Source organism: Symphalangus syndactylus, chromosome 8 (assembly GCF_028878055.3).
Source record: "Symphalangus syndactylus isolate Jambi chromosome 8, NHGRI_mSymSyn1-v2.1_pri, whole genome shotgun sequence".
Taxonomy (NCBI): Eukaryota; Metazoa; Chordata; class Mammalia; order Primates; family Hylobatidae; genus Symphalangus; species Symphalangus syndactylus.
This window is the reverse complement of record NC_072430.2, coordinates 75,296,061-75,309,213: the sequence shown is the minus strand read 5'-3', so window position 1 is coordinate 75,309,213 and position 13,153 is coordinate 75,296,061. Positions and strand designations below refer to the sequence as shown.

General features: G+C 39.1%; 1 protein-coding gene across 46 annotated transcripts in view; it reads left to right on the top strand.

Moving 5' to 3' along the window:
* METTL8 (methyltransferase 8, tRNA N3-cytidine) overlaps nucleotides 1–13,153 on the top strand; it is a 181,979-nt gene that overhangs the window by 69,589 nt on the left and 99,237 nt on the right. For all 46 annotated transcript variants that reach the window (XR_010122160.1, XR_010122153.1, XR_010122152.1 and 43 more), the window contains one exon: nucleotides 5,059–5,150. Coding sequence is in view for 18 of the 46 variants with exons in the window: in XM_055289708.2 (XP_055145683.1) it covers nucleotides 5,059–5,150 (92 nt within the window). In the remaining 28 variants the exon portion in view is untranslated. The remainder of the gene's footprint in view (nucleotides 1–5,058; nucleotides 5,151–13,153) is intronic.

The following is a 13,153-nucleotide window of genomic DNA, read 5'->3' as shown; positions in this document are numbered from 1 at the left end:
CCACCCGGCAGGTACCCAGAGTCCAGCGGAGACAAAGGAATTAGAAAGAGACAGAATAAGAGTTTAAAAGGTGGGTCCAGGAGACCAGAGCATGGAGGCTTGCTCCACGGCCCCGAGCTCTCGGCCTCCACCCAATTTATCGGTTTACAAGTTCTTTGTTCTTAGGGCAAATGGGAGGGGTAGGAAGGGATGAGGAAAAGGATTAATCGGTGAAGGAGAAATCATGAGTCATTCAATAAGATGTATAGCAGTGGCGGTTTCTGGGAATTTCCTCGAGCAAAGTAGTCTCTAAACTACTTAAGATCTTTAACTTATCGGGACTAAAATGGGTGGGAGTGGGTTTCAGGAGAAGCCAAGATGTTTGATTATACTCTACTGCTTCAAAGGAGTATTTCCCCGAGCAACCTGTGGAATGCCGCGGAGCTCTTATGCTGTTGGGGCATAAAGACATGAAGGCAATAAGGAGACTTTTCTCCTCAGAGGCCGCCCATGGCTCCCCATGGGTGTCTCACACAGGGGAGACCAACTCATCTGGCATCCCAGAAACTCTCTTTCCCACACTTTGTTATAGAATTAAGAATTATTGAAATAGTCTTAGGCTGAAAGTAATAGACTCTATTTTTTCCTTTAACCTAAGAATAAATATTTTCTTTTTAATTCCCTAGTCATCTAATACATTTGTCAAATTTGTCAAATATCATTGACTTATAGAACAAAGTTGTGTTCTATAGTGAGGCCATCACATGCATAGTAAATGACAAAGACAGGAAAATAATTTATAGTGGGTACTTTGGTTTATATCTGATTATTAAAAGTTATAACAGGAAGCAACACTATATTCAGCAGAATTTTCTCTAGGTAATATTATCAAAAACTTTAGTATCCAACTTAAATAATTGGTGTGTGTGTGTGTATGTGTGTGTGTTTTAACTTTTCCAAATCAAACCAAATGCACAATTATTTAGATTACTATTGCCATCAACTAAAAGCTAAATCAAGGAAACATTATTCAATTATACTATACATATGGAAGGAATAAGAAATATATATAAACTATATATACAAACAAATTATAGGACATGTAAAAATTTGTCTTACTCAAAAATCTGTTTTTGAGGTTTTTTCTCAAATTCAAATTTTCATGAAAAGTATATTTTGTACTTTCTGCTCAAGTTTCTTTTTTATGTCTTTCCTTTTTTAAGAAAACATAACTTCCTTCTTATTATAAGGATTTATGGCTTTTTCCTCATGAAGGGTAAAGTTTTAAAGACAATTGTTGTATGTCTTAAACATAGAGTACAGGTTTTACATATAGTTTTTTAAAAATTATCTCTAGTTGAAGCTGCTTTACGATATTAAGGAAATTTAAGATAGTTTGTTCTTACTCCTATCCAAACATAATTGGTTTTAGTTCACCACTTAGAATCTTCACCCAGTGTGTATATAATTTTAAACAGTTGTAATTATAATACGTATATAATTTGGCCGGGTGCATGGTGGCTCACGTCTGTAATCCTAGCACTTTAGGAGGCTGAGGCGGGCAAATCACCTGAGGTCAGGAGTTCGAGACCAGCCTGGCCAACATGGTGAAACCCCATCTCTACTAAAAATAAAAAAATTAGCCGGGTATGGTGGCACACGCCTATAATCCCAGCTACTTGGGAGGCTGAGGCAGGGGAATTGCTTGAACATGGGAGCCGGAGGTTGCAGTGAGCCAAGATTGTGCCACTGCACTCCAGCCTGGGCAACACAGCAAGACTCCATCTCAAAAAAAAAAAAGATAAATATATATATAATTTGGGGGATCTACTTTTTTAACTTCATGTTATTTTATAAATACTTTTCCATATTGTCATATAATAGTCATATTTATTATCTTAATGTCTGTATAATATTCCTTTGATTTACTATAATTTTTTCATTCCCCTGTCACTGAAGTTGTTTCTAATTTTTTGCTATTAATATTATATTTAGTGTTCCAGTGATTATCTTCATACAAATATTTCCCTGTACAGAATTTCTTAGTTCTTTCGAGTTACTTCATTTCAGTAAGTTCCCAGAAGTACAATTTATTGGCCAAACTCTATAAACCACTTTTTTCCTTTAGTTTTTGTTGCTGTTAAATACTTGATTATTTCCAGTTTGTTTATTATTTGTTTCTATGCTTAAATTCTATTGTAGTTGTATTTATTACTAATAAAAAGTTGTATGATTCTTATTGTCAGCTGTTGGGTTTGGGATACATGAATCCAGTTTTCCAAAATAAAGAACTGCCATCATAAAGCAGCAGGGCTGGAGGAAGTCCCCATAAATACAGTAGGAACATTTTATAGGTTTCTGTGGGGATTCTGTAACTGTGGTGTAAAAAAAAAAATCTGTTCTGCAGGAACTTAGGATATACTATTCCCCTCACTTAGCAGTTAAGAAAATGAAGTAACATAAAGAACAGTGTAAGGAAGTTACAGTTAAGAAATAACTGTAAGTTATTAAATAAGAAATAGCAAGTTAAACTAAAAGCTTAAATGCTTAAAGCGGAAGACCACATATACTCTTATTGTCTCACAGCTTGATTCTTCGCAGGGAAATAGATTGTTCTATTTTCTTTCCTATATGTGGTAGAATTTGTAGATGAAAAACTCATCCCTAGCCTTAGAAATACTGTTTTTTCAATAAATAACTTGTTGCCTTTAATTTCACAACTGTCATGTAATTGTATTCAATATAGTATATTTAATATATACACAATTTAAAGTATAGTTGCCAGCCCCAATTTATATGTGATTGATCACAGATGTTAACGTAAGTCAAAATAAGTCAAAACAAAAACTATCCTAACCTCATTTATTAAAGCAAAAGACAAAGTTGTTTAATGGTTATTTGGCTTGTATATGATTGGATTTTTTTTAAATACTGGTGGTTAAACTTTTATCTATGAGACTCTGAAAACATTCTCATTCACTTTTCCTGGAGACTGCAGCATACCAATTTTGATTTATTTATTTATTTTTATTTTTTTAAGGAAAATAGTTTCGCACCTTCGGTGGTGTATTTATAGCCAGGTCACTGGAATATACCCTCTCATATCTGACAGTATAAGCATTACTTAAAATAGTACCATGCTTATCATCATTCCACCCAATGTAACTCCATATTCTGTCATTGTTACTCCCACTTTCCTAGATACTCAGTTTTAAGACCTTGGAATCATTCATGACGCTTACACTTCTTCTCCAATATCTAGTTAATCTCTAGGTCTTAATTGCAGTGTTTTCAGTGTCTCCCTCTCCCCCTTTCCTTCCTGTTCTCCATTGCTACCACTTTAGTTGTGGGACTCATTACTCCTAGACCATTCCAACAGTCTAATTGGTCGCATTTCCTCCAGTCCTTCGCCACTTCATTGTGTCTCGCATACTGCTTAACTGTTCAGCCCCACATTTAAGATCCTCTGAAATCTGACCGTTACCCAGCTCACAACTTCATCTGCAGTAGTCCAAGAGAACCAGTCAAAATGGAGTTTTTTAACTGTTCCCTGTATGCACTGTCTGTATTGTCAGCTTCTGAGTGACATGAATTTGCTCTACCACTTTTCCTCCTAACCTGAGCCCAAACCTACCTTCTCTTAAGCCTTCCTATTTGCCCCAGCTGCATTAATTGGCTGCACTCCCCTTCATCAGGTACTAGCCATGCATGCTTCACTGTATTATCATTTACTTATTGTTTACCTGGCTGCACTAGGAGAATATAAACCCAAGATGGGCAAACATTACATCTTAAGTCTCTCTGTGTCCCCCACTGCCGTGGTAGAAAATAATAGACTAATAGTTGAGAAGATGGACTTTTAAGTGACACAAACCTAGGTGAATTCTGGTTCTGCCACTTCATGGCTATATGACCTTGAATAAGTTATTAAATTTCTGTTAGCCACTATGCAAAGTAGGCATGATTATAACCCTATCAAAGGGTTTTTGAAAGGATTACATAAGACATATATATGTAATGTGCTTATTACAATACCTGATATGTAATAAATAAATGATGGTAATTATTATAATTATAATTATGATCATCCTAACTGCTCAATGTTTGTCGGTCACAGCATGATGCACTTCCAAGAACTGTATAATTTATCCCTTCTCATCAGTCAGGTGACTACATATATCATATGATAATAGTGTTAGGGGTTTTTCTTTTAGGCTCCATGCAACTTGAATATGGGTGTGTAATTTTTTTATTGTTTAGTGATAAAAAATTATTCCTGGCTTATTCCAGGAAATGGCTTTACTTATAGTCTAACTTATTGCAAAAAAAATGCAAACTTTGTGAAAACAAAACTTAAAAAATATTACCTTTCTTGTATACAGTTGTTGCTTCTATTACAAGAAAGACATTTATTTGCAGCAGAAAATAATATCTTCTCATATAGGGAGAGTAGATTCTGAAACTAAAAATACTTATAGAAAGTGCCAGAACTTAGAAAGATGACCTTTTCACATGCTGCATCAAGTACTCTATCACTTAAATGCAAATGAATCATTTTATGGAAGTTAAAGTAGCTAATAAGAAAAATAAATCTAAAGTTACTTTAAAAATTGCAGGCTAAGTACAAAACATTTTAAAACTTTGATCTCTTTGACAGCAAAGTGTTAGAATACAAGTGTTGTAAGAGGAGCATTTAAAAACTACTGAAGAATGTTCTGTTCATAAATTAACAAAAAGGCAAATAAATTTAGTCTTAGAGTAGAAACCGGCAAACCATACCAGCACCCAAATAGTCATACACCAGGGTGTTCTGAGGACATTACTTTAGCAGCTATTTCCCAGAGGTAGCTGGGGCTTGCAGCACAACCACATTTAAACAGAAGAATCGTAGGAGTTCCAGGGTTGTACCAGCGCCATAAGTAGGAACATCTGACACAAAATGTATTCATTCCATGTGGAATTAGTCTGTATCATTTGTCTTCAGCTAATCTAGAATGAAAGATGTGGTTCCTTGTCACCTTTTTTCTGCCTTCTTCAATGATAAAGCATATTTTATAATCTTTTTATTTTTTTTAATAGGGATCACATGCAGTGGTCTAAGGAAGAAGAAGCAGCAGCCAGAAAAAAAGTAAAGGAAAACTCAGCTGTGCGAGTCCTTCTGGAAGAGCAAGGTAGCCAACTGCGTGCTGTAGCTCCTAGAGCCAGAGCTTTATTCACTTTTCCTCCTCCTCGTGTCATTGCTTCTGCGAGTTCTTAGCCTCTCCTGATGCCAGTCCACTTGTTCCATTTGGTAGAATTCCCAGTTTTTCCAGTGTAGTGGGACCGAAGTTAATGAAATTTGTATTCACCCTATAATTGGGTCTTTGAGTAGTCATATTATTGCTTTTTCTGGGAGATATACACATGGGTGGCATTTCAAACAAAATACGAAAACATGATTTTAAACTTTTCCACTTGCTATGCTGCTATTACTCTGCTATTATGCATTTCACTTCCTAGGAACTTTGAACAAATTTATAAACTGCGCAAAGAAGATAAAGTCACATCAAAATGGTGCTGAAGTTTTAGGATAAATATAGTTTCAGTAAGGATTGAAGGCAGTTTTCTTGAAGGCCTTTATATTTAAGTTTAATTTAGGTAAAGCCTTGACCACCTTCATAAATGGCTTTTAAAAAATTGGCCTATGCTACCATCAGAAGAACTCAGGAGCTGGCGCGGTGGCTCATACCTGTAATCTCAGCACTTTGGGTGGCCGAGGTGGGCAGATCATGAGGTCAAGAGATCGAGAAACCCTGTCTCTACTAAAAATAACAAAAATTAGCTGGGCGTGGTGGCACATGCCTGTAGTCCCAGCTACTCAGGAGGGTGAGGCAGGAGAATCACTTGAACTCAAGAGGCAGAGGTTGCAGTGAGCCAAGATCACACCACTGTACTCCAACCTGGCAACAGAGCGAGACTCCGTCTAAAAAAAAACAAAAAAACAAACAAACAAAAAAACAGGAAATGTTGATTCCATATTATGGCTGCTATGAATAGAGCTGCAGTAGACATGGGAGTGCAATTATCTCTTTGATATATTGATGTCCTTTCTTTTGGATAAATACCCAGTAGTGGCATTACTGGATGATATGGTAGTTCTATTTTTACTTTTTTGAGGAAACTCCACACTGTTTTCCATAGTGGTCATACTAATTTACATTCCCACCAACAGTGTATGAATGTTCTCCTTTTTCCACATCCTCACCAGCATCCATTCATTATTCCCTGTCTTTTTGATATACGCCATTTTAGGTGAGGTGAGATGATTATCTCATTGTGGTTTTGATTTGCATTTCTCTGATGATTAGTGATACTGAGCATTTTTTCATATAGCTGTTGGCCATTTGTACGTCTTCTTTTGAGAAATATCTATTCAGATCTTTTGCCATTTTTTTTTTTTTTTTTTGAGACAGGGTCTTGTTGCCCAGTCTGGAGTACAGGGATGAGATCATGGCTCACGGCAGCTTTAATCTGCCCGGGTTCAGGTGATCCTCCCACCTCAGCCCAGGTTGGTCTGAAACTCCTCATCCTCCCAAAGTGCTGGTATTACAGGAGTGAGCCACTGCCCCAACCTTGCCCATTTTTTAATGTGATTTTCTTTTTTTTTTTTTTTGCTGTTGAGTTGTTTGAGTTCCTTAATATATTCCCGTTATTAATCCCTTGTCAAATGGGTAGTTTGCAAATATGATCTTCCATTCTGTGGGTTGTCTCTTCACTTTGTTGATTGTTTCTTTGCTGCACAGGCGCTTGTTAGCGTGATATAATCCCATTTTCTATTTTTGCTTTGTTTGCTTGTGCTTTTGAAATCTTTTGACAAATGGCAAAATAGACAAATAAAAATGCTCCAATGTCCTGGAGCATTTCCCCCAATGTTTTCTTCTAGTAATTTCATAGTTTCAGGTCATTGATTTAAGTCTTTAGTCCATTTTGATTTGATTTTTGTATATAGTAAATGAGAGTCTAGTTTTATTCTTCTGCTTACAGTTTTCCAGTTTTCCCAGCACCATTTATTGAAGAGACTGTCCTTTCCCCATTGTATGTACTTGACACCTTTGTCAAAAATGAGTTGGTTGTAAATGCACGGATTTATATTTGGGTTCTCTATTCTCTTCCATCAGTCAATGTGTCTGTTTTTATGCTAGTAAAACATACACATTGCCAGTAAAACATTGGCTAGTAAACACATGCTAGTAAAACAGTAAAACATTGGCTGTTTTTATGCCAGTTTGGTTACTGTAGCTTTGTAATATGTTTTGAAGTCAGGTAGTATGATGCCTCCAGCTTTGTTCTTTTTTTTTTTTTTTTTTTTTGAGACGGAGTTTTGCTCTGTTGTCCAGGCCAGAGTGCAATGGCACGATCTCGGCTCACTACAACCTCTGCCTCCCAGGCTCAAGCAATTCTCCTGTCTCAGCCTCCTGATTAGCTGGGATTACAGGTGCCCACCACCACAACCAGCTAATTTTTGTATTTTTAGTAGAGATAGGGTTTTGCCATGTTGGCCAGGCTGGTCTTGAACTCCTGACCTCAGGTGATCCGCCCACCTCTGCCTCCCAAAGTGCTGGGATTACAGGTGTGAGCCACTGCACCTGGCCTCAGCTTTGTTCATTTTGCTCAGGATTGCTTTGGCTATTCTGGATCTTTTGGGGTTCTATAAAAATTTTAGGGGCCAGGCACAAGTGGCTCACACTTGTAATCCCAGCATTTTGGGAAACCTAGACTGGAGGATTGCTTGAGCCCAGGAGTTCAAGACCAACTTGGGCAATATGGCTAAAACCTGTCTCTACAAAAAATACAAAAATTAATCAAGTGTTGTGGTCATGCACCTGTAGTCCCAGCTACTCAGGGGGCTGCGGCTGGAGGATCATTTGAACCTGGGAGTTTGAGGCTGCAGTAAGCTGTAATTGTGCCACTGCACTCCAGACTGCGTGACAGAGTGAGAACCTGTCTCAAAAAAAAAAAAAAAAAGAAAGAAAAATTTCAGGATTTTGTTTTCTATTTCTGTGAAGAATGTCATAGGTATTTTGATTGGGATTCCATTGAATCTATAAATTGCTTTGGGTAGAATTGTCATTTTAACAATATTAATTATTTGAACCCATTAGCATGGAATATCTTCCCATTTTTTAATGTCCTCTTTAATTTCTTTTATGAATGTTTTATAGTTTTCCTTGTATGGATCTTTCACATCTCTGATTAAATTGATTTCTAGGTGTCTTATATTCTTTGTAGCTATTGGAAATGGGATTGCTTTCTTGATTTCTTTTTCAGATTGTTCACTGTCGGCATATTTAAATGCTACTGATTTTTGTGTGTTTATTTTGTATCCTGCAATTTTTCTAAATGTATCAGTTCTAACAGTTTTTTGGTGGAGTCTAGGTTTTTCTAAGTTTAAGATCATATTGTTGGCTGGGCACAGGGGCTTACGCCTGTAATCCCAGAACTTTGGGGGGCCAGGGTGGGCAGATCACTTGAGGCCAGCCTGGCCAACAGGGCGAAACCCTATCTCTACTATAAATACAAAAAATTAGCTGGGAAACATGGTACATCCCTGTAGTCCCAGCTACTCAGGAGGCTGAGGTGGGAGAATCACTTGAACCCAGGACGCAGAGGTTGCAGTGAGCCAAGATCACTTTTGCACCACTGCACTGCAGCCTGGGTGACAGAGTAAGACCCTGTCTCAAAAACAAAACAAAACAAAACAAAACAAAACATATTGTCTTTGAACAAGGCTAATTTGACTTCTTCCCTTCCAACTTGGCTGCCCTTTATTTCTTTGTCTTGACTAATTTCTCTGGCCAGGACTTCCAGTATTATGTTAAATTAAAGTGGCAAAAGTGGGCACTGTTCCTTGCCTGTTCCAGATGGATGAATGGATTAAAAAAAAGTGGTATATATACATAATGGAATATTATTCAGCCATAAAAAAAGAATGAAATCTTATTTGCAGCAACATGGAGGAAATGGAGGTCTTTAAGTTAAATAAGTCAAACACAGAAAGACAAATACTGCATGTTTTCATCCATATGTGGGAGCTAAAACAGTGGCTGTTATGAAAATAGAGAATAGATTGGTAATTACCAGAGGCCAGGAAGGGGTGGGGGGTGAAGAGAGATTGATTAATGGGTACAAATACACAGATAGAAGGAGTAAGACTTCATGTTCAATATAGATCAGTAGGGTGACTAGTTCACAATAATCTACTGAAAATTTCAAAATAGCTAGAGGAGGCCGGACGAGGTGGCTCACGCCTATAATCTCAGCACTTTGGGAGCCCAAGGTGGGTGGATCACCTAAGGTCAGGAGTTCAAGACCAGCCTGGCCAACATGGTGAAACCCTATCTCTACCAAAAATATAAAATTAGCCGGGTCTGGTGGCACACACCTGTAGTCCCAGCTACTCGGGAGGCTGAGGCAGGAGAATTGCTTGAACCCAGGAGGCGAAGGTTGCAGTGAGTCAAGATCACGCCATTGCACTCCAGCCTGGGTGACCATCTCAAAAAAAAAAAAAATAGCTAGAAGAGAATAAATGTTCCTAGCATGAAGAAAGGACAAAAAGGTGCGGTTCCAAGATGGCTAAATAGGAACAGCTCCAGTCTACAGCTCCCAGCATGAGCAATGCAGAAGATGGGTGATTTCTGTATTTCCAACTGAGGTACCAGGTTCATGTCACTGGTTGGACAGTGGGTGGATGCAGCCCACAGAGCGTGAGCAGAAGCAGGGCGAGGCATCACCTCACCTGGGAAGTGCAAGGGTTCAGGGAATTCCCTTTCCTAGCCAAGGGAAGCCATGACAGACGGCACCTGGAAAATCAGGTCACTCCCACCCTAATACTGCGCTTTTCCAACAGTCTTAGCAAACGGCACACCAGGAGATTATATCCTGTGCCTGGCTTGGAGGGTACCACACCCACGGAGCCTCGCTCATTGCTAGCACAGCAGTCTGACATCGAACTGCAAGGCGGCAGCGAGGCTGGGGAGGGGCGCCTGCCATTGCTGAGGCTTGAGTAGGTAAACAAAGTGGCTGGGAAACTCGAACTGGGTGGAGCCCACCGCAGCTCAAGGAGGCCTGCCTGCCTCTGTAGACTCCACCTCTGGGGGTAGGACATAGCTGAATAAAAGGCAGCAGAAGCTTCTGCAGACTTAATTGTCCCATCTGACAGCTTTGAAGAGAGTACTGGTTCTCCCAGCACAGTTTGAGATCTGAGAAGGGACAGACTGCCTCCTCAAGTGGGTCCCTGACCCCTGAGTGGCCTAACTGGGAGGCACCTCCCAGTAGGGGCCGACTGACACCTCATACGACCAGGTGCCCCTCTGAGATGAAGCTTCCAGAGGAATGATCAGACAGCAACATTTGCCGTTCTGCAATATTTGCTGTTCTGCAGCCTCCACTGGTGATACCTAGGCAAACAGCGTCCAGAGTGGACCTCCAGCAAACTCCAACAGACCTGCAGCTGAAGGAAAACTAACAAACAGAAAGGACATCCACACCAAAACCCCATCTGTACGTCACCATCATCAATGACCAAAGGTAGATAAAACCACAAAGATGGGAAGAAACTGGAGCAGAAAAGCTGAAAATTCTAAAAATCAGAGCGCCTCTTCTCCAAAGGAATGCAGTTCCTTGCCAGCAATGGAACAAAGCTGGATGGAGAATGACTTTGACAAGTTGAGAGAAGAAGGCTTCAGACAATAGGTAATAACAAACTTCTCTGAGCTAAAGGAGGATGTTCGAACCCATCGCAAGGAAGCTAAAAACCTTGAAAAAAGATTAGACAAATGGCTAACTAGAATAAACAGCATAGAGAAGTCCTTAAAAGACCTGATGGAGCTGAAAACCATGGCATGAGAACTACGTGACACATGCACAAGCTACTGACCAAATCAGTAGCTGATTTGGTCAAGTGGAAGAAAGGGTATCAGTGATTGAAGATCAAATGAATGAAATGAAGTGAAAAGAGAAGCTGAGAGAAAAAAGAGTAAAAAGAAATGAACAAAGCCTCCAAGAAATGTGGGACTATGTGAAAAGACCAAATCTACGTCTGATTGGCGTACCTGAAAGTGACGGGGAGAATGGAACCAAGTTGGAAAACACTCTCAGGATATTATCCAGGAGAACTTCCCCAATCTAGCAAGGCAGGCCAACATTCAAATTCAGGCAATACAGAGAATGCCACAAAGATACTCCTCGAGAAGAGCAACTCCAAGACACATAATTGTCAGATTCACCAAGGTTGAAATGAAGGAAAAAATGTTAAGGGCAGCCAGAGAGAAAGATCAGGGTTACCCACAAAGGGAAACCCCTCAGACTAACAGTGGATCTCCCGGCAGAAACTCTACAAGCCAGAAGAGAGAGGGGGCCAATATGCAACATTCTTAAAGAAAAGAACTTTCAACCCAGAATTTCATATCCAGCCAAACTAAGCTTTATAAGTGAAGGAGAAATAAAATCCTTTACAGACAAGCAAATGCTGAGAGATTCTGTCACCACCAGGCCTGCCCTACAAGAGCTCCTGAAGGAAGCACTAAACATGGAAAGGAACAACCGGTACCAGCCATTGCAAAAACATGCCAAGTTGTAAAGACTATCGATGCTAGGAAGAAACTGCATCAACTAACGGGCAAAATAACCAGCTAACATCATAATGACAGGATCAGATTCACACATAACAATATTAACCTTAAATGTAAATGGGCTAAATGCTCCAATTAAAAGACACAGACTGGCAAATTAGATAAAGAGTCAAGACCCATCAGTGTGCTGTATTCAGGAGACCAATCTCAGGTGCAGAGACCCACATAGGCTTACAATAAAGGGATGGAGGAAGATCTACAAAGCAAATGGAAAACAAAAAAAAAAGCAGGGGTTGTAATCCTAGTCTCTGATAAAACAGACTTTAAACCAACAAAGATCAGAAGAGATGAAGAAGGCCATTACATAATGGTAAAGGGATCAATTCAACAAGAAGAGCTAACTATCCTAAATATATATGCACCCAATACAGGAGCACCCAAATTTATAAAGCAAGTCCTTAGAGACCTACAAAGAGACTCCTACACAATAATAATGGGAGACTTTAACACCCCACTGTCAACATTAGACAGATCAACAAGACAGAAAGTTAACAAGGATATCCAGGAATTGAACTCAGCTCTGCACCAAGTGGACGTAATAGACATCTACAGAACTCCACCCCAAATCAACAGAATATACATTCTTCTCAGCACCACATCACACTTATTCCAAAACTGACCACATAGTTGGAAGTAAAGCACTCCTCAGCAAATGTAAAAGAACAGAAATTATAACAAACTGTCTCTCAGACTACAGTGCAATCAAACTAGAACTCAGGATTAAGAAACTCACCTAAACCGCCCAACTACATGGAAACTGAACAACCTGCTCCTGAATGACTACTGGGTATATAACGAAATGAAGGCAGAAATAAAGATGTTCTTTGAAACCAATGAGAACAAAGATACAAATACCAGAATCTCTGGGACACATTTAAAGCAGTGTGTAGAGGGAAATTTATAGCACTAAATGCCCACAAGAGAAAGCAGGAAAGATCTAAAATTGACACCCTAACATCACAATTAAAAGAACTAGAGAAGCAAGAGCTAACACATTCAAAAGCTAGCAGAAGGCAAGAAATAACTAAGATCAGAGCAGAACTGAAGGAGATAGAGACACAAAAAACCCTTCAAAAAATCAATGAATCCAGGAGCTGGTTTTTTGAAAAGATCAACAAAATTGATAGACTGCTAGCAAGACTAATAAAGAAGAAAAGAGAGAAGAATCAAATAGACGCAATAAAAAATGATAAAGGGGATATCACCACCGATCCCACAGAAATACAAACTACCATCAGAGAATACTATAAACACCTCTATGCAAATAAACTAGAAAATCTAGAAGAAATGGATAAATTCCTGGACACATACACCCTCCCAAGACTAAACCAGGAAGAAGCTGAATCCCTGAATAGACCAATAACAGGCTCTGAAATTGAGGCAATAATTAAGAGCCTACCAACCAAAAAAAGTCCAGGACCAGATGGATTCACAGCCGAATTTTACCAGAGGTACAAAGAGGAGCTGTTTTACCATTCCTTCTGAAACTATTCCAATCAATAGAA